Source organism: Oncorhynchus masou, chromosome 5 (genome assembly GCF_036934945.1).
Source record: "Oncorhynchus masou masou isolate Uvic2021 chromosome 5, UVic_Omas_1.1, whole genome shotgun sequence".
Classification (NCBI taxonomy): domain Eukaryota; kingdom Metazoa; phylum Chordata; class Actinopteri; order Salmoniformes; family Salmonidae; genus Oncorhynchus; species Oncorhynchus masou.
The window spans coordinates 60978859-60999872 of NC_088216.1; the positions used below are offsets into that span (position 1 = coordinate 60978859).

General features: G+C 44.7%; 1 protein-coding gene across 2 annotated transcripts; it reads right to left on the bottom strand.

Moving 5' to 3' along the window:
• Positions 1 to 12: 12 nt before the first annotated feature.
• Positions 13 to 4361, bottom strand: c5h1orf50 (chromosome 5 C1orf50 homolog). Of its 2 annotated transcripts, XM_064966345.1 has the most exons (5): positions 4182 to 4361; positions 3482 to 3597; positions 1583 to 1669; positions 1334 to 1465; positions 13 to 689 (listed from the first exon to the last, which is right to left on the bottom strand). In XM_064966345.1, the coding sequence occupies exons 1-5, from the start codon at positions 4228 to 4230 to the stop codon at positions 504 to 506; spliced, it is 570 nt and encodes a 189-aa protein (XP_064822417.1). In that variant the 5' UTR covers positions 4231 to 4361; the 3' UTR covers positions 13 to 503. The 2 variants fall into 2 exon arrangements, with proteins under 2 accessions (XP_064822417.1, XP_064822416.1); XM_064966344.1 differs by lacking the exons at positions 3482 to 3597; positions 4182 to 4361 and adding an exon at positions 2134 to 3179.
• Positions 4362 to 21014: the final 16653 nt, after the last annotated feature.

Here is a 21014-nt window from a genome sequence, read left to right on the forward strand (position 1 = left end):
AACACAGAAACATTCCATACTTAAATATTTTATTACAGCTGTACAATCATTTTGCAGGTCCCAAAAACAGAAGATGCATTCTCTCCCAATTACAGGACAGGTTACCTGTTCCCCCATGAAAATAGAATTAAGACATGGACACAAATCTATTATTAGAGATGGTCATTTGAGTGATATAGCAGAACAAGAATTTTCCATTGTGTGAAAAGGAATATGCTTTAATTTAAGGAAGTAAATCAAATGCATTCCTTGAAAGACCTTTTGAAAACCATACTCAACTGTCTGACACATTAAAACCCTAATGGGACCAGATTTACTGAGCTTGCCTAAAGGTTTGTGCCAGATGAATAAGAACTAAATGAATTGTGTTTTACAATACACATGCCTCCCCCAAGTTAGCTTATGTTTCTCAAGCTATTAAATCTGTCCCTGTATGTCCATTAAGACCATTTAATGCCACTCAATGTGGCCCCTTTAAGATGGTCCTGTTCCAGGTTGCAGCTCTACTTTGAGATGTTCTCAAAGTTGGGCTCTAAGCAAGGAGGCAGGGCTGTCTGCTGGCTCAGGATTTTGTCCATGATGGCGATTTCAGCGTCCTTCTTCGCCACGTCATCTAGAGGGGTCCAGGACATGTCGTATTGAAGCTTGAACGCACCACAAGGCTTGTGAGGGCAGCCGGCACCCCAGTCCTTCAAATGAGAGATGGGTGAGAGGCCATTACGCAATTTCATAAAAGAAGCCAAAATGAAGTATAGTGGTGGGTCAGCATAAAAAAAGTACTTCCAGCCTTGCTCCACTAGGCTTTTCTGAAGAGATCGTAGAAATTATAGTGGACCTACACCAGTTATTGAGTAACCAGTAGAGTAAATATTAGCACCATCTTTTGCTAAAAGGGTTATGGGTTTGGCAGACACCCAATGGGCCATTTCGTTCCTATATTCAAATTAAAGTGGGACTATGTAAATGTTCTGTGTGTGCTACTGTGCTTACACAGCCATGCTGTGGCCAATGCGTGTGCACACAAAGACCCAAGTGGTCAGTCAGCACCACCTCTAACCGGCTAAAGAGAACAATATCAACTCCCTTCAGGGTCACATGCAGACTGAGCATCTAAATGTCCCAACTCATATCATTATGCACCACATGGTGGTAGACGTTCTGTAACAGTTACTCAATCTTTCAGCTGCTGTATGTGCTGGGGGCTTTCCTGGGTGATGGACATTTTAGAAGTGTTGCAGATGGAAATGTGACGTGATCTTTAGGAGTAGAGTAATATCTGAACGCTCCAAAGTATTGTGCCCTGCTGAAAGCCGCATAGGTGTGATGTACTTACCTGAGGCGAGAGGATAGAGAAGTATTTCTGTCCGGAGGGCCGCTCGTACAGGTAATACATGTTCCCTGGCTTCTTGACTACATTACATGCAGCGTGGTGCAGCTCAGCGTCCTTCTTGGCATCCTCTAAAACCTACACCAGAGAACAAAAACATTCAGATCAAACCAACTGGCATCACTAATGCTACTTAATTCTTTCCCTATATGAATTACATAGATTGGTTACATAAAGTCAAATATAAGCCATCACCTTTCTGGCTTGTTCCTGCAGGTATCTAATTTGATCAGCAATGACTGTCAGTCTGTTGCAGGCGTTCGCTCTGACAAAGTCATCTCCCTAGGAACCAAACAAGGTTAATCTCAAACAGAATGTCTTCATCATTATGATACATTCTTTATGGGGCCACGTCAAACCAAAGTTAAAGTTCAGAATAGCTCAGTTGGCAGGGGAATGGTACTGGCAACACCAGGGGTTTGTACAGCGCCTTGCAAAAGTATTCATCCACCTTGGCGTTTTTCCTATTTTGTTGCATTACAACCTTTAATTTAAATATATTTTTATGTGGATTTCATGTAATGGACACACAAAATAGTCCAAATTGGTGATGTGAAAAAATGAACTTGTTTTTTTTAAAGTCATAGGTATTCACCCCCTTTGCTATGAAGCCCCTAAATAAGATCTGGTGCCACCAATTACCTTCAGAAGTCACATAATTAGTTAAATAAAGTCCACCTGTGTGCAATCTAAGTGTCATATGATCTGTCACATGATCTCAGTGATCTATATATACACATACACACCTGTTCTGAAAGGCCCCAGAGCCTACAACACCACCAAGCAAGCAGTACCACGAAGACCAAGGAGCTCTCCAAACAGGTCAGGAACAAAGTTGTGGAGAAGTACAGATCAGGGATGGGTTCTAAAAAAATGTATCTAAAACTTCGAACATACCACAGAGCACCTTTAAATCCATTATTAAAAAAGGGAAAGAACATGGCACCACAACAAACCTGCCAAGATTGGGGCCGTCCACCAAAACTCACAGCCCAGGCAAGGAGGGCATTAATCAGATGAAACAAAGAGACCAAAGACAACCCTGAAGGAGCTGCAAAGCTCCACCTCAGAGATTTGACTATCTCTCCATAGGACCACTAAGTCGTACACTCCACAGAGCTGGGCTTTACTTAAGTGGTCAGAAAAAAAGCCATTGCTTAAAGAAAGAAATAAAGCAAACATATGGAGCCCAATAAGCAAAACGTTTGGTGTTCGCCAAAGGGCATGTGGGAGACTCCCCAAACATATGGAAGAAGGTACTCTGGTCAGATGAGACTACATTTGAGCTTTTTGGCCATCAAGGAAAACTCAGTCTGGCGCAAACCCAACACCTCATCACACGAGAAGATCATACCAACAGTGAAGCATGGTGGTGGCAGCATCATGCTATGGGGATGTTTTTCCATCAGCACAGACTGGGAAACTGGTCAGAATTGAAGGAATGATGGATGGTGCTAAATACAGAGAAATTCTTGAGGAACACCTGTTTCAGTCTTCCAAAGATTTGAGACTGGGACGGCGGTTCACCTTCCAGCAGGACAATGACCCTAAGCATACTGCTAAAGCATCACTTGAGTGGTTTAAGGGGAAACATTTAAATATTTTGGAATGGCCTAGTCAAAGCCCAGAACTCAATACAATTGAGAATCTGTGGTATGACTTAAAGATTTCTGTACACCAGTGGAACCCATCCAACTTGGAGTTGGAGCGGTTTTGCCTCGAAGAATGGGCAAAAATCCCAGTGGCTAGCTGTGCCAAGCTTAGAGACATACCCCAAGAGACTTGCAGCTGTAAATACTGCAAAAGTTGTCTCTACAAAGTATTGACTTTTTTTGGGGGGGGGTGTATGCACGCTCAAGTTCTGTTGGTCTTATTTATTGTTTCACAAAAAATATTTTGCGTCTTCAAAGTGGTAGACGTGTTGTGTAAATCAAATGATATAACCCCCCCCCAAAAAAAAATATTTTAAGGCAACAAAATAGGAAAAATGCCAAGGGGGGTGAATACCGTCGCAAGCTACTGTCCATGAGTCTGCTTACTATGATCATCCTTATTATTCCATTAGTATCATTGCAATGCCATTAATTTAATTACCCTCTGTACTTGTGTTGCCAGAGCAACCAGGTCCATGGGGTCTCCCACCCTGTTGGTCTGGTAGGAGCTGACTAGTTCCAGCCCATTGGGGTTGCTGCTGCTCTCCACCAACTGCACTGCAAACACACAGGGAGACTTGAAACTTGCATAACTCAAACTGAGGAAAGGTGACAAAGCTAGACATTTTTGTGAAGCTTTCTGCTAGTCTAGACTACATGGGTTTACTGATTGCAACACCCATTTACGTAGGCCTGTAGTCTTAAATGTCTGGCCTCCCCTCCCCAAATCATCTCAGCCAGACTGACTATAATACAGAACCGGCTCCACATCTCATGAGTTGAGTGACTTGTGCCTTGCTTCCTGACCTGCAAGAAAACACTTTCTGTTCACGTTTAGCAAAGGTCAGCTGCTAAAACGTAGGCAAAATTGCTGACACCGAATGAGGTGTATGACGGTGGAATATCCTATTGTAAAATGTGAAACTGTAATGTAAAAAAAGTTAGTGTTAAATAAAAATTCCCTTTGAATGTGACCAGCAAGAGTAACGTTAGAACGAATAGTCGAGCTAAAAGCCTACAAGAGTTCTAAACTACAACGAATCAAATTATACTTATGTTAACATTCCATTCACACCCTATACAGGACATTGATTGAGAACAATTAAAAACAGCTATCAACGCTAAATAGCAGGAAGTCTTACCTGTGGTTGTTTTGTCTGGTTGATTCGGGAGGCTAACTGTCCTGTCCATTTTCTTTACTGTAGCTAATTTGGTGTACAATATAGCAAAATGCTCTCAGAAATAACCAGTTGCAACTGGAGCTCAGTAATAGGTTTTGTAACCGCTGTGCTGTGTGAAAGTTTGACTGGCCAGCAGGGGGTTGTTTTAAGGTCTTGCGTCTCCACCAACCTATAATAGTAGGCCATTTAGTTGCCAGTCTGAAAATGATTGCAAAACGTTATTTCAGTATAATTGTTGAACAATTATAATATTAACAATAATTTAAATATCACATTAAACGCTAGATATAATTAATTGCCATGCTGGCGGATGTTTATTGTCATTATTGAGTGAAAAGGAGACTTTTATTGTAGGGCTTAGAACACAGGGGAAGGTGTAACTTGTGTAACAAAATTGTTACATACATACGCTATTTTGGAAGGAACGTGGAGAAAGATCTTATGCAATTCAATTGCAGTGAAATATATAATGTGTGAGACCGAAATCCTGCAAATTAAACAACCAATAAAAACACAGAATGAGGACCTGACATTAGTGAGACTGGTTTGGGGAACGTGGACTGTTCCCAGACAGGAAAAAAATATTTGCTGTTTATCACTGCAGAGTGCATGCTCTTCTCTCCTAGGTTTCAATGCACATGGAGTAGAAATCTACTTTTCAATGGAAATGTCAAATATTAGGGATGGTACATTCTGACAGGCCTAATTTCTCAGCCTCTTGATGAGGTTGTGCTAGTTTTTGTTATTTTTCCTTCAAAAAAAGTTTTATATGGCTATACAGACGAGTATGGCAAAATATGGGTGTCACCTTATCAACAAATTCAAAACATTCCAAATGATTTAAACACATTTAAACCCATAGGTGTATTGTGACAGATTCGGGTCCAGGTCATGGACACCAACATTTATTTCGGTTGTGGGTAATAACAAGTGTCAAAAGTCTAGGTGAGGTCAGTCACACTGCACAAAAATAGAAGGGAGCTGTTGTCGAACCAACTGTGGGACGACTTTTTCTTGAGCAGATGGTCTAGCCGGAACATAATTATATGAGGGGCCTGCCATATACACATTCACATTTGTATATGGTCCTCTGGTTGCTTCAGCTTTGTGAAAAGACAATATTTTATTTAACTAGGCAAGTCAGTTAAGAACAAATTCTTATTTACAGGGGCAGAATGACAGCTTTATACCTTGTCAGCTCAGGGATTCGATCCACCAACCTTTACGATGCTTTAACCACTAAGCTATCTCCTAGCCAGGAGGAAGCCCCTCTACATCATATGTAACTGACTCCGACCTCCAGAATCTTTGTTAACAACATTGAGCTGACTGCAAATGTCCCCTCTCAACCACAAAGCCCTTGATGACCTACACCAGGGATCATCAACTAGATCCAGCTGTGGGACGACTTTTTCTTAAGCGGATGGTCTGGCCGGAACATAATTATAAATATATATATTTTTTTTGGGGGGGTTGAGGATTGACCTTATGTTCTCCAACACTTGTTGTAAGGACTTGCAATTATAAATGTCCAGACATGATTTACAGGTTGAGTATCACATTTATTTATTGTGATAATGTGGGATATTTATCATGTGGAATATATTACCTCAATGTGTTTGTATACCTTTTCATACCTTTATTGAGGTTGTATTGTCAATTTGGTAATTGGTATGGTTTGTGATGCATTATGGGTATTGCTACAATAATCTTGTCATTGCTTTGTTTGTTAGACGAGATGAGACAGATGAACAGGCAATTATTGAGTCTGGGTTTTGATTTGAGTTTATTAGGCCTACTTTTGTTAATTGTCGTTGTCACGCCCTGACCTTAGAGAGCCGTTTTATTTCTCTATTTGGTTAGGTCAGGGTGTGATGTGGGGTGGGCATTCTATGTTTTGTATTTCTGTGTGTTTGGCTGAGTGTTGTTCCCAATCAGAGGCAGCTGTCTATCATTGTCTCTGATTGGGAATCATACTTAGGCAGCCTGTTTTTCCACCTTAGTTGTGGGTAGTTGTCTTTGTTAGTGGCCTGTAGCCCTAGTAAGCTTCACGGTCGTTTTTAGTGTTTCTAGTTTTGTTGGCAACATTTAAAATAAAGAGAAATGTACGCTCACCGCGCTGCAACTTGGTCCGGTCATTTCCCTGACGACGTTAGTGACAGAACTACCCACCACAAACGGACCAAGCGGCGTGGCCGGGAGGAGCAGCATTTTCTGGAGGAATGGACATGGGAGGAGATCTTGGAAGGCAAGGGACACTGGGAAAAGGCTGGAGAGTATTGCGGCGGCGAAAGCAGAGCGGCAACAATACGAGGAGTTGTCACAGCGGAGCAGGCATGAGGAGATTGGCTGAGTCAGGTTGGAGACCTGAGCCAACTCCTCGTGCTTACCGTAGGGAGCGCGGTACTGGTCAGGCTCCGTGTTATGCGGTGGAGCGCACGGTGTCTCCAGTGCACGTTCACAGCCTGGTGCGCTACATTCCAGCTCGCCGCATTGGATGGGCTAGAGTGGGCATCCAGCCAGGACGGATGGTACCGGCTCAGCGCGCCTGGCCTCCAGTGCGTCTCTTCGGCCCAGGATATCCTGCGCCGGCTCTGCGCACTATGTCTCCGGTGCGTCTGCACAGCCCAGTGCGTCCTGTGCCAGCGCCCCGCATTTGCCGGGCGAAGGTAACCATCCAGCCAGGACGGGTTGTGCAGGCTCTACGCTCAAGACCTCCAGTGCGCCTCTACGGCCCAGTGTATCCGGTGCCTGCTCCAAGAAGCAAGCCTCCAGTATGTCTCCCCAGCCTGGTGAGTCCTGTGCCTGCTCCCAGAAACAGGCCTCCTGTATGCCTCCCCAGCCTGGTAAGCCCTGTAGCAGCTCCACGCACCAGGCTGCCTATACGTTTCCTCACACCAGTGATGATCCATGGCACGAAGCCTCCAGTGATGATCCATGGCACGAAGCCTCCAGTGATGATCCATGGCACGAAGCCTCCAGTGATGATCCATGGCACGAAGCCTCCAGTGATGATCCATGGCACGAAGCCTCCAGTGATGATCCATGGCCCGGAGCCTGCAGTGAGGATCCATGTCACGAAGCCTCCAGTATTGATTTGCGGTCCGGAGCCTGCGGCGACGGTCCCCAGTCCGGGGCCTGCGGCGACGGTCCCCAGTCCGGGGCCTGCGGCGACGGTCCCCAGTCCGGGGCCTGCGGCGACGGTCCCCAGTCCGGGGCCTGCGGCGAGGGTCTCCAGTCCGGGGCCTCCGGCGATGGCATGAAGCTTCCAGTGAGGGTCCCCAGTCCGGGGTCGGCGACGAGGGTCCCCGCACCAGAGGTGCCACCAAAGTGGGGGAGGCCGGGGTGGAGCAGGGTCTGCGTCCCGCACCGGAGCCGCCACCGAAGTAGATGCCCACCCGGCCCCTCCCCTATCGGTTCAAGTTTGCGGCCGGGAGTCCGGGGGGGGGTACTGTCACGCCCTGACCTAAGAGAGCCGTTTTATTTCTCTATTTGGTTAGGTCAGGGTGTTATGTGGGGTGGGCATTCTATGTTTTGTATTCCTGTGTGTTTGGGCGAGTGTGGTTCCCAATCAGAGGCAGCTGTCGTTGTCTCCGATTGGGAATCATACTTAGGCAGCCTGTTTTTCCACCTTAGTTGTGGGTAGTTGTCTTTGTTAGTGGCCTGTAGCCCTAGTAAGCTTCACGGTCGTTTTTAGTGTTTCTAGTTTTGTTGGCAACATTTAAAATAAAGAGAAATGTACGCTCACCGCGCTGCAACTTGGTCCGGTCATTTCCCTGATGACGTTTGTGACAGTCGTGTTTGTTTGTTTGTTTATGTAAAGGACTGTACAGTCACCGGCTAAATTAATTATTCACCTGCAAATAAGAAGCCCAACTTTGTCAAGAAAAAAAGACATCTTCTAATGCCTCCTCACTGTTCCAACCTAACTGCATGGTCAACCTCACAGGGAGGGTTACAGGTACAATATTCATGTCAATTTACAGTTTATACCACATGTATCTGTAGACTGACACAAATAAAAAATATAAAAATCCAGAGAATTTATCATATTGATCACACAGGACTTTGTAATAATACAATTGTTATGTCAAGAAAAGTGAAACAAAAAGAGGTGGGCCTACCTCCTCTCTTGTGACTTCAGAAAACATTCATACCCCTTGACTTATTCCACATTTTGTGTTACTGCCTGAATTAAAAAATATACATACATTACCCATAATGATAAAGTGAAAAACTTGTTTTTAGAAATGTTTGCAAATTAATTTTCACACCCTGAGTCAATACTATTTAGAAACACCTTTGGCCGCAGCTATTACAGCTATGAGTCGTCTTGGGTATATCTATCAGCTTTGCACTGATTTGGGGATTTTCTCCCATTCTTCCCTGCAGATTTTCTCAAGCTTTGTTAAATTAGATGGGGAGTGGCAGTGAAATCTTTCCACAGATTTTCAATGGGGTTCAAGACTGGACTTTGGCTGGGCCACTCAAGGACTTTCACATTCTTGTTCCCAAGCCATTCCAGTGTTGCTTTGGCTGTATCCACATAGCATGATGATGCCACCATCATGCTTCATGGTAGGGATGGTGGTAGACCGGTGATGAGCTGTGCCTGGTTTCTCCAGACATAGCGCTTTGCATTCAGGCCAAAGAGTTCCATTTTTGTCTCATCAGACCACAGAATACTTAGCCTTATGTCTTTCAAGTGCCTTTTTGAAAACTCAAGGAACTTCTGAGGAAAGGTTCTTCGCTCAGACTGTGCTGTCTTCTGGAGTAATAAAGGCCTAGTTCACTAATACTGTTGGAAAAAAACACAACGACTGGAGCAGTGGTGTGAAAAGTACTCAATTTCTATACTTGAGTAAAAGTAAGTATACTGTACTTTTAAATTAATAGAAAATGACTCAAGTAAAGGTAAAAATCCCCCAGTAAAATACTTACTTGAGTAAAAGTCTAAAAGTATTTTGTTTTAAATGTACTTAAGTATAAAACAAACATTTTTTTAAAACAAAAAAGTATTCAACTACCATACTTGAGTAAAAGTAAATGCTTTACATCAAATTCCTTATATTAAGCAAAACCAGACGGCACAATGTTCATTATTTTTTCACGGACAGACTGGGGCACACTCCAACACTCCAAAATAATTTAGAAATGTAGTATTTGTGTTTAGTGAATCCGCCAGATCATAGGCAGTAGGAATGACAATGCGTTATATTGATAGGTGCATGAATTGGACAATAATTCTGTCCTGCTTGAGCATGAAATATAACATGTACTTTTTGGTGTCAATGAAAATGTATGGGAGTAAAAAGTACATATTTTCTTTAGGAATGTAGTGGAGTAAAATTAGAAAAATAGTAAAGAACAGATACACCCAAAAAACTACTTAAGTAGCAGTTTAAAGTAAATTTACTTAGACTAGTATAATAAAGGCCTAGTTCACAAAATTAGGCAAATATATATCTATATATATATATATTGTGGTATCCCAGGAGGTCTAGCCCAGGGGGTGGTAATAGAGGGGAGGTATGTAATGCGACGTTGGCTCCCTCTGCTGGGAGTACACGAGCTGGGCACCCTGACACGGATAGCTCCGAGTGGAGGTAATTAGGGGAAAGTGCCAACCAGCCGGGGAGGCCATATAAAAGGAGCACTGTGGCACACAGTGAGAGAGAACCCGGGAGAGACTGACACAGAACCAAAGCTGAGAAGAATGACCGAGCCAAACCTACTTGATTTTCTTTGTTATGTCTATTTCATGGCCTACTAAAGTTGTGTTTGCGGACTAAAACCTCCCTGTCTCTGTGTTAATCTCTGCACGCTCAACCCAACATCCCACGGTTTACCACATATGGTGGAGAATGCTGGCAACTCAGCAGCTTTGGGTGCCATGGGGTTGAGAATACGGACATTACCAAGGAGGAGCTGGTGGCTCAGTTTATCCTCAGCCAGCAGAAGCAACAGGCTCTCCAGGAGCAAGCACTGGAGGAGCAGCACCAACAAAACCAGACTGGTAGCAGAGATTGCCCAGTTGAAGGTTGGAATGGCTCAGGAGTCTGACCCGAATCAGTTCCTGGCTAAGGGAGGAAGATGACGTGGAGACGTATTTGTGCACCTTCGAGAGGACGGCTCAGAGGGAAGGATGGCCCAAGCCCAAGTGGGCCAGCCTGTTGGCACCCTACCTCTCCGGGAAGTCCCAGAAGGCCTACTTTGACTTAAATGCTGACCAGGTCATGAATTATGAAGGACTCAAATGTGAGATCCTGAGCCGTTATGGATTCAGCCTCGCATGCCGTGCACAACTGGTCCACGACGGGGCCATTAACCCCACCCTTTTCCCCCGTGCTCAGATGAGCGACCTGGTGCGCCTGACCAAGGGCTGGCTACTGACGGAAGTACCGTCCCTCCCGATGATCGACAAGCTCGTCCTGGATCGATACCTTCGGGCCCTGCCATACGAGATGAAGAAGATGTTGAGCATGCAGAACCCCCAGAGCCCTGAGGAATGGCTGACTGCTGTGGAAACTCACCAGAACACCCTGGACCTGCTGAGAGGGGCCCGGGTGGAGAGAGGGGATGGGGCGAGGGGAACGAACAACAAAAAGAGAGGCGAGTGGCTGAAGGGGGCCCGGACGGAGCCAGCTGAGGCCGTGAAGCAGGAGGGAGACCCAAACTGACTATGTTGACCGCTGCTGGCCCTATATCAGAGACGCTGCTATGAGTGCAGTGAGCCGGGACACCTTGCACGGAATTGTCCCGGCTGGAAGGGGGTCATGCCCTCCGCATCCCCCAGCTCTGGGGTACCCCGGATGGTAAGTTGTCACCTCCTGTTGGGCGCACACCGAGACAGCCCCTCCGATGGTTCCTGTACGAATCAATGGCATTGACACCAGCGCTCTGCTCGACTCCGGCAATATGGTGACCCTGGCCCACCTGCAGTGGCTCACACGAGGGGAAGGATGAACCGAGGGACGAGTAGGTGAGTGTCCTGTGTACATGTGGACACGAAGAGGTACCCAACTGTGCCGGTGAGGATAACCACCCCAATGGGGAGTGCCAGATGCACGTGGTGGCTGTTCCTAACCTGCACGTGTCCATTCTCCTCGGTCGAGATTGCCCTCTCTTCCAGGCACTGTGGAGGAGGGACCTGGGGAGGTACGCACGTGAGCTAGGAAGAAAAGGAAAAGGGATGGTGGCCTGTGCAACCCACACCCCACCTCGAGAGGTGTCCACTGGGCCCGAGTTTGACCTGGAGGAGGGAGACGACCCCGCTCCGGCAAACGAGCCACTGTGCGAGGAAGACCTCAGGCTCCCCTTTTTATGGAGGTGGAGGACCCTGACAGACCTCCCGACACGGTAATCCTCACGGGTCAGTTTGGGATGGCCCAGTTAGAAGACCCCAATCTCCAGAACGCTAGGAGCCAGGTGATTGTGGTGGATGGCATGCTGTTACCTGGGGTAAGTGAGTGGCGCTACCCCACTTCACCATCAAACATAATTTATTTTATCAGGTAGTAAAGCACAATGGGGAGACAAAAGACTTGCTACTCATACCCAGCCAGTATGTTAGGACTATGTTGCAGCTTGCCCACACCCACCTGCTTGGGGCACACCTGGGGATGGAGAAAACCAGGGAGCGGATCGGGAACCGGTTCCACTGGCCCAGAGTCAAGAGCGCAGTGGAGGACTACTGCTGTAGTTGCCCGGAGTGCCAGATCAAAGCTCTGAGGGTACATTATAGAAACCCTTTGGTTCCCTTGCCCATTATAGGAGTGCCATTTGAGCGGGTGGCAATGGATCTGGTGGGTCCATTGGTGAATACATCCTGGTAATCGTGGATTATGCCACCCGGTATCCTAAGGTAATCCCGTTATGCATGGCGGCAGCAAAAGGTATCGCACGGGAGCTCTTCCATTTATTTAGCTGGATGTGTATTCCACGGGAAATTCTGACGGACAAGGGCACCACATTCATGTCTCGTATGACAAAAGATGTCTGCAATCTATTACGAATAAAACAGGTGAGGACAAATGTGTACCATCCACAAACGGACGGACTAGTTGAACGCTTCAATAAGAACCTAAAGCAGATGCTGAAGAAGGTCATCGAGAGAGACGGGAGGAACTGGGACCAGCTGCTGCCCCACCTGATGTTCTCAGTGCACGAGGTACCCCAAGCCTCCACTAGGTTCTCCCCCTTTGAGCTCCTGTATGGCCGTCGGCCACGCAGACTGCTGGACCTAGCCAAAGAGGTCTGGGAAGAGCAGCCAACTCCCCCCCCCCCCCCTTTCGCAGTGTTGTAGAACATGTGGAGGAGATGAGGGAGAGGATGACAGCAGAGCCTGCCCTCGGTTGAAGTTGCAATGGGGGAAGACCTCAGCCCGACCCAACGTCAAGAGCTCAGAGAGTTGGTCCAGCAGAATACGGCCGTGTTCTCAGAGGTGTCGAGGTGCACGGATCTTGTGGAACATCCTATCCACACACGTCCGGGAGAAAAAGTGCGTAAATGGTCATACCGGATACCAGAAGCCCAGAGGGTGGCGGTCCAGCGGGAAATGACGACAATGCTAGAGATGGGGATACTGGAGGAATCCCACAGTGAGTGGTCTAGCCCTATAGTGCTGGTCCGAAACCAGACGGAACCGTCCGCTTCTGCAATGACTTCCGGGGCCTGAACGAGGTCATTAAGTTCGACGCCTATCCCATATCCCGGGTGGACGAACTGATCGACCGCTTGGGTAGGGCAAGATACGTCAGCACGTTGGACCTGACGAAGGGGTACTGGCAGGTGCCGTTGGCAGCAGCCTCTCGGGAGAAGACGGACTTTTCCACCCCGAGGGTGGGGCTATACCGCAACCGGGTTCTTCCTTTCTGGCTCCACGGGGCACCGGTGACCTTTCAGCGACTCATGGACCGCGTCTTACACAGCTGATTATTTGGATGAAAATATTGTGCACAGTGACAGTTGGGAGTCCCATCTTTGTAGGTTACAGGCAGTGATGGATGCGCTAAGGGATGCAGGTCTGACCGTCTGACCCAGGTCTGACCCACAAGTGCAAGCTGGGCTACGCCGAGGTGGAGTACCTGGGCTATCAGATAGGGATGGGTGATGTGAAGCCCCAAGAAAAAAAATCGCTGCCCTTAGGGAATGGCTGGTCCCTCGAACCAAGAAGCAGGTGAAGTCATTCCTGGGGTTAGCAGGCTACTATAGTCGATTTGTACCTAACTTTGCCACAATAACTTCTCCCCTCACAGACTTAACGAAGGCACAACTACCCCAGATGGTGCGATGGACGAAGGACACAGAGGTGGCGTTCCAGGCCCTGAAAGATGCACCATGTTCGCACCTGGTACTTGTCACCTCCGACTTCTAGAAAAAACTCCTGGTCCAGACAGGCGCAGGGGGGCTAAGGTGTATGTAAACCTCCGACTTCAACTGAAAACTGTTTGTGTATATACAGTGGGGCAAAAAAGTATTTAGTCAGCCAGCAATTGTGCATGTTCTCCCACTTAAAAAGATGAGAAAGGCCTGTAATTTTCATCATAGGTACACTTCAACTATGACAGACAAAATGAGAAAAAAAATCCAGAAAATCACATTGGAGGATTTTGTATGAATTTATTTGCAAATTACGGTAGAAAATAAGCATTTGGTCAATAACAAAAGTTTATCTCAATACTTTGTTATATACCCTTTGTTGGCAATGACAGAGATCAAACATTTTCTGTAAGTCTTCACAAGGTTTTCACACCGACTTTCAACTCCCTCCAAAGATTTTCTATGGGGTTGAGATCTGGAGACTGGCTAGGCCACTCCAGGATCTTGAAATGCTTCTTACGAAGCAACTCCTTTGTTGCCCAGGCGGTGTGTTTGGGATCATTGTCATGCTGAAAGACCCAGCCACGTTTCATCTTCAATGCCCTTGCTGATGGAAGGAGGTTTTCACTCAAAATCTCACGATACATGGCCCCATTCATTCTTTCCTTTACACGGATCAGTCGTATTGGTCCCTTTACAGAAAAACAGCCCCAAAGCATGACGTTTCCACCCCCATGCTTCACAGTAGGTATGGTGTTCTTTGGATGCAACTCAGCATTCTTTGTCCTCCAAACACGACGAGTTGAGTTTTTACCAAAAAGTTATATTTTGGTTTCATCTGACCATATGACATTCTCCCAATCTTCTTCTGGATCGTCCAAATGCTCTCAAGCAAACTTCAGACGGGCCTGGACATGTACTGGCTTAAGCAGGGGGACACGTCTGGCACTGCAGGATTTGAGTCCCTGGCGGCGTAGTGTGTTACAGATGGTATGCTTTGTTACTTTGGTCCCAGCTCTCTGCAGGTCATTCACTAGGTCCACCCGTGTGGTTCTGGGATTTTTGCTCACCGTTCTTGTGATCATTTTGACCCCACGGGGTGAGATCTTGCGTGGAGCCCCAGATCGAGGGAGATTATCAGTGGTCTTGTATGTCTTCCATTTCCTAATAATTGCTCCCACAGTTGATTTCTTCAAACCAAGCTGCTTACCTATTGCAGATTCAGTCTTCCCAGCCTTGTGCAGGTCTACAATTTTGCTTCTGGTGTCCTTTGATAGCTCTTTGGTCTTGGCCATAGTGGAGTTTGGAGTGTGACTGTTTGAGGTTGTGGACAGGTGTCTTTTATACTGATAACAAGTTCAAACAGGTGCCATTAATACAGGTAACAAGTGGAGGACAGAGGAGTTACAGGTCTGTGAGAGCCAGAAATCTTGTTTGTTTGTAGGTGACCAAATACTTATTTTCCACCATAATTTGCAAATAAATTCATTAAATATCATACAATGTGATTTTCTGGATTTGTTTTTCTAATTTTGTCTGTCATAGTTAAAGTGTACCGATGATGAAAATTACAGGCCTCTCTCATCTTTTTAAGTGGGAGAAGTTGCACAATTGGTGGCTGACTAAATACTTTTTTACCCCACTGTATATATATTTTAATTATTATATTTTTGGAATTATCAGGGGGTGCTGCAGCACCCTCAGCACCCTTTCTTCCTGCGGCTATGTCCACTGGTGGGAGAGAGTGGGATGTATGCCACCTAAGAGCCAACATCATTTTTTGTGGCAGTGCTGTCTGCCAGCAGTAATCATCTCTGATTGATTGAGAGATTCAAGGAGAGGTCATCATGACATAGAATATGTAACACATTGAATATTTACATTTATGCACTTAGAATAAAAAAACAACAACTCTGTTCCAGATACATTTAATTGTGGGGCACTCCTACATCATATGAAAGATTTAGGGGACACAGTAAACAGCTAGGAGTTGGGGCAAATTACATTGTAAAACTATTGTTGGGTTTTATATACAGTCTGTGAACACATTTAAAAGTTAATGGTTTGGATTACCAAGGTAATCTTTTTCCATATTCTGTTGCAGTTAAAGGGTTATTCAGATTCACTTACATCTGTGGACCATATTTTCTTAATGGCTAGCTCAAAATGGGCTTTTCAAAATGTGTTTATATATTATAGAGCCAAGAGCCAAGATCATTTATTTATAAATCCCATCATTGGATGGTTCTGTAGTTGGATTTCCCAAGGGAAACAACAGGCCAGCATAGCTGACATAAATTGTAAATATAGAAAAAAAGAATTTCCCTGGTAATATGTGTTTGGCTTTCAGATCTTGGAATGTATTCAATACATTACTGTCCATGATATCGGCAAATGTATGGATTCCACGTTTGGACCATTGGTGAGATTCAAAAGGCCTTCCTCCAGAACACAAGTCATTACTGTGAATAATGGAGAATGGGCATGCCATTTTGATTCCCTGTTACAATGTATTTCAATTTTTCACCAAATAAAAAATGGTGCGAGCAATAATAGGACCGAAGAGTAGTTTACATTGTTTAAGGCAGTGTTGTGTTCGAGACCACCTAAAACGAGGCCGATCCAAGACCGGAGCAAATTGAGTCTGAGTCAAGACCAAGACCGGAGGGATGGGTGAGACCGAGCACAGACCGAGACCGGGAGGCGGACAAGGGGTCTGAGTCTGAGTCAAGACCAAGACCGGAGGGATGGATGAGACCGAGCACAGACCGAGACCGGGAGGCGGACAAGGGGTCTGAGTCTGAGTCAAGACCAAGACCGGAGGGATGGGTGAGACCGAGCACAGACCGAGACCGGGAGGCGGACAAGGGGTCTGAGTCTGAGTCAAGACCAAGACCGGAGGGATGGATGAGACCGAGCACAGACCGAGACCGGGAGGCGGACAAGGGGTCTGAGTCTGAGTCAAGACCAAGACCGGAGGGATGGATGAGACCGAGCACAGACCGAGACCGGGAGGCGGACAAGGGGTCTGAGACTGAGTCAAGACCAAGACCAGAAAAATGCAAGTCCATTTCAAGACCATGATTGTCATTTTGTCAAATCACCACCAAAATAATGTTCAAAATGTCCAGTATATCTGTGTTCATATTTCAGAACAACATATGGATTCTTTAGACATTCCGAAAAGACATTTTTTCCCCCAAGATGATCCGATTTAATCTATTCAGTTTTAGTTGGAAAGGAATGGGTTAACATGGAAGAGAAAAAAAGTTCCAATTAGGATTTATCTTTCCTGGTCTATCTAACTAAGTCAACCATCAAAAGCTAGATAAAGGCATCTGCCATTCAACTTTATTAGGGCAAACATTTTGGAGTGACAATGGAATCAACCAATCACATTTTGACTTAATGGTTGGGCCCTTAATGGAGGACACTTAGGAAAAAGAAAAAAGATTTGACAAGCGACCACTTAGATATGGCCAATTGAACTTTTTCAGAAATTCTTAGAACGTTAGGGAATTACGTATACTAAGCCATTTGTGAAAATTCTATAGCATTATAGAATGGGAAAGCGGCCGTCCATTTGGATAATTTAATAGACACTGCAGTAAATAAAACCAAATAAAAACCTCTGTCTTGTTCAAGACTGGAGTCTACACAGACCGATGTGCTATAGCCAATCAGAGCAACAGCAGTTCTTTAAACAAACAAGCAATTTACCACACGGGCCTGCCATCATTCACTTTGAACTGGACGGGTTACTTTGTGTGCTAAACGTGAAATGTTTTTTGCAATGGGAAGTAATAGTTCTACCGATGTCATTCTACTGTGAGCTATTAGCATGTTAAATGTGCAACCAGAGGCAAAAAGAGACTCATACAAAGCTCTCCCTCGCCCTCCATTTGGCAAATCTGACTATAATTCTATCCTCCTGATTCCTGATTAAAGCAAAAATTAAAGCAGGAAGCACCAGTGACTAGATCCATAAAAAAGTGGTCAGATGAAGCAGATGCTAAGCTACAGGACTGTTTTGCTAGCACAGACTGGAATATCTTCCGGGATTCCTCCGATGGCTTTGAGGAGTACATCACATCAATCCTTGGCTTCATCAATAAGTGCATCGATGACGTTGTCCCCACAGTGACCGTAGCTCAACCAGAATCCATGGATTACAGGCAACATCCGCACTAAGCTAAAGGCTAGAGTTGCCAGTTTCAAGAAGCAGGACTCTAACCAAGAAGCTTATAAGAAATCCCGCTATGCCCTCCAACGAACCATGAAACAGGCAAAGCATCAATACAGGATCGAATCGTACAACACCGGCTCTGACGCACAGCTTGCAAACCATTAGACTACAAAGGGAAGCACAGCTGAGAGCTGCCCAGTGGCACAAGCCTACCAGACGAGCTAAACTACTTCTATGCTCACTTCGAGACAAATAACACTGAAACATGCATGAGAGCACCAGCTGTTCCCGGAAGACTGTGTGATCACACTCTCCGCAGTCGATGTGAGTAAGTCCTTTAAAACTTCTTACAGCTGAAATCCTGTTAATGGGATAGATTTGACAACAGCCAGTGAACGTGCAGGGCGCCAAATTCAAACAACAGAATTTTAATTCCTCAAACATACAAGTATTATACACCATTTTAAAGATAAACCTGTTGTTAATCCCACCACAGTGTTCGAATTCAAAAAGGATTTACGACGAAAGCATACCATGCGAATATGTTAGGTCAGTGCCTTGTCACATAAAAACACAGCCATTTTTCCAGCCAAAGAGAGGAGTCACCAAAAGCAGAAATAGAGACAAAATGAATCACTAACCTTTGATGATCTTCATCAGATGGCACTCATAGGACTTCATGTTACACAATACATGTATGTTTTGTTCGATAAAGTTCATATTTATATCCAAAAATCTCAGTTTACATTGGCGCGTTATGTTCAGTAATGTTTCACTTCCAAAACATCCGGTGATTTTGCAGAGAGTCACATCAATTTACAGAAATTCTCATCATAAATGTTCATGAAAATACAAGTGTTATACATGAAATTAAAGATATACTTCTCCTTAATGCAACTGATGTGTCAGATTTCAAAAAAGCTTTAGAGCGAAAGCACACCATGGAATAATCTGAGTACAGTGCTCAGAGACAAAACAAAACAAGCTCAAAACAAGCTATACAGATACCCACCATGTTGTGGAGTCAACAGAAGTCAGAAATAGCATTATAAATATTCACTTACCTTTGATGATCTTCATCGGAATGCAATCCCAGGAATCCCAGTTCCAAAATAAATGTTTATTTTGTTCGATAAAGTCCATCATTTATGTCCAAATATCTCCTTTTTGTTTACGTGTTTAGTTCACAAATCCAAATTCACAAGGTGCGAGCACTAGGTCCAGACAAAAAGTCAAAAAAGTTCTATTACAGGTTGTAGAAACATGTCAAACGATGTATAGAATCAATCTTTAGAATGTTTTTATCATAAATCTTCAATAATGTTCCAATTGGACAATTCCTTTGTCTTTAGTAATGAAAGGGAACGCAGCTCGCTCTCACGGCCGCGCGCGTGATTTATCTCATGGCATTCTGCCAGATCCCTTTGTCAAACAACTCTTATTCGCTTCCCCTTCACAGTAGAAGCCCGAAACAAGGTTCTAAAGACTGTTGACATCTAGTGGAAGCCTTAGGAAGTGCAATCGGACCAAATTTACACTGTATCTTGGATAGGCAAAGACTTGAAATCCTACAAACCTCAGATTTCCCACTTCCTGGTTGGATTTTGTCTCAGGTTTTTGCCTACCATATGAGTTCTGTTATACTAGCAGACATAATTCAAACAGTTTTAGAAACTTCAGAGTGTGTTTTATCCAAATCTACTAATAACATGCATATCTGGGCCTGAGTAGCAGGCAGTTTAGTCTGGGCACCTTATTCATCCAAGCTACTCAATACTGCCCCCCAGCCATAAGAAGTTAAACAGGTCAACATTCACAAGGCCGCAGGGCAAGACGGATCACCAGGATGTGTACTACGAGCATGAGCTGACAAACTGGCAAGTGTCTTCACTGACATTTTCAACCTCTTCCTGTCCAAGTCTGTAATACCAACATGTTTTAAGCAGACCACAATAGTGCCTGTGCCCAAGAACACTAAGGTAACCTGCCTAAATGACTATCGACCCGTAGCAGTCACGTCTGTAGCCATGAAGTGCTTTGAACGGCTGGTAATGGCTCACATCAACATCATTATCCCAGAAACCCTAGACCCACTCCAATTTGCATACCACCCCAGCAGATCCACAGATGATGCACTCCACACTGCCCTTCCCACCTGGACAAAAGGAACACCTATGTGAGAATGCTATTCACTGACTACAGCTCAACATTCAACACCATAGTGCCCTCAAAGCTCATCAATAAGCTAAGGAACCTGGGACTAAACACCTCTCTCTGCAACTGGATCCTGGACTTCCTGATGGGCCGCCCCAGTTGGTAAGGGTAGATAACAACACAATATATTTCATGTGCTTTTCGATTGTGTAGGCTACTTTGTGTATGATTTCTCTATTGTACTACAGAATTGATAAGTCTTATACCGACACTACACTACTTTGATATGCATCAATAGGGATTAAGAAGTGAGTATATGCAATGCCCAATGACAAAAAGTGGGTATATGGCTTATACATGCGTACAGTGCATTCGGAAAGTATTCAGACGCCTTGACTTTTTCCACATTTTGTTACGTTACAGCCTTTTCTAAAATATATCCGTTAAGACAACCTCATCCATGGCAATAGGAGACACCATATTTATCTCTTTACTCAACCAGGGGGCGGAAGAATCGTGTAGAATGAGGTGAAATGCTAGTGCCTTGAAATACTACGTATTTAAGGTTTGGGACGGATAGTAATAGCTGTGGGGAGTAGGGGTGCTGAGGGTGCTGCTGCGCCCCTGATAAATCAGAATTGAAATATTTTTTTCTCTCCAAATTAGTGTACTAAAAAAATCAAATACAATTGTGCCATTTGGTTTGCTAAATATAAGCACTTTGAAATTATGTATACTTTTACTTTTGATACTTAAGTATATTTTTAATTTGGGGCAGCAGGGTAGCCTAGTGGTTAGAGCGGTGGACTAGCACCCGGATGGTTGCAAGTTCAAATTCCTGAGCTGACAAGGTACAAATCTGTCGTACTGCCCCTGAACAGGCAGTTAACCCACTGTTCCTAGGCTGTCATTGAAAATTAGAATTGGTTCTTAACTGACATGCCCAGTTAAAAAATGTTTTACATTTTCTTTTGATACTTAAGTATATTTAAAACCAAGTACTTTTAGACTTTTACTCAAGTAGTGTTTTACCAGGCAACTTTCACCTTTTCTTGAGTCATTTTCTATTAAAGTATATACAAGTATATATATATATATATTTTTACTTTTACTCAAGTATGACAATTGGGTAC

Coding starts and splice junctions, on each gene's coding strand:
- c5h1orf50 (XM_064966344.1), bottom strand. CDS start 2,328: ATGTTCTTTCCCTTTTTTAATAATGGATTTAAAGGTGCTCTGTGGTAT. Junction 1,466..1,582: donor TGCAGGAACAAGCCAGAAAG/GTGATGGCTTAT, acceptor TCTCTGGTGTAG/GTTTTAGAGGATGCCAAGAA. Junction 690..1,333: donor TCTCTATCCTCTCGCCTCAG/GTAAGTACATCA, acceptor TCTCATTTGAAG/GACTGGGGTGCCGGCTGCCC.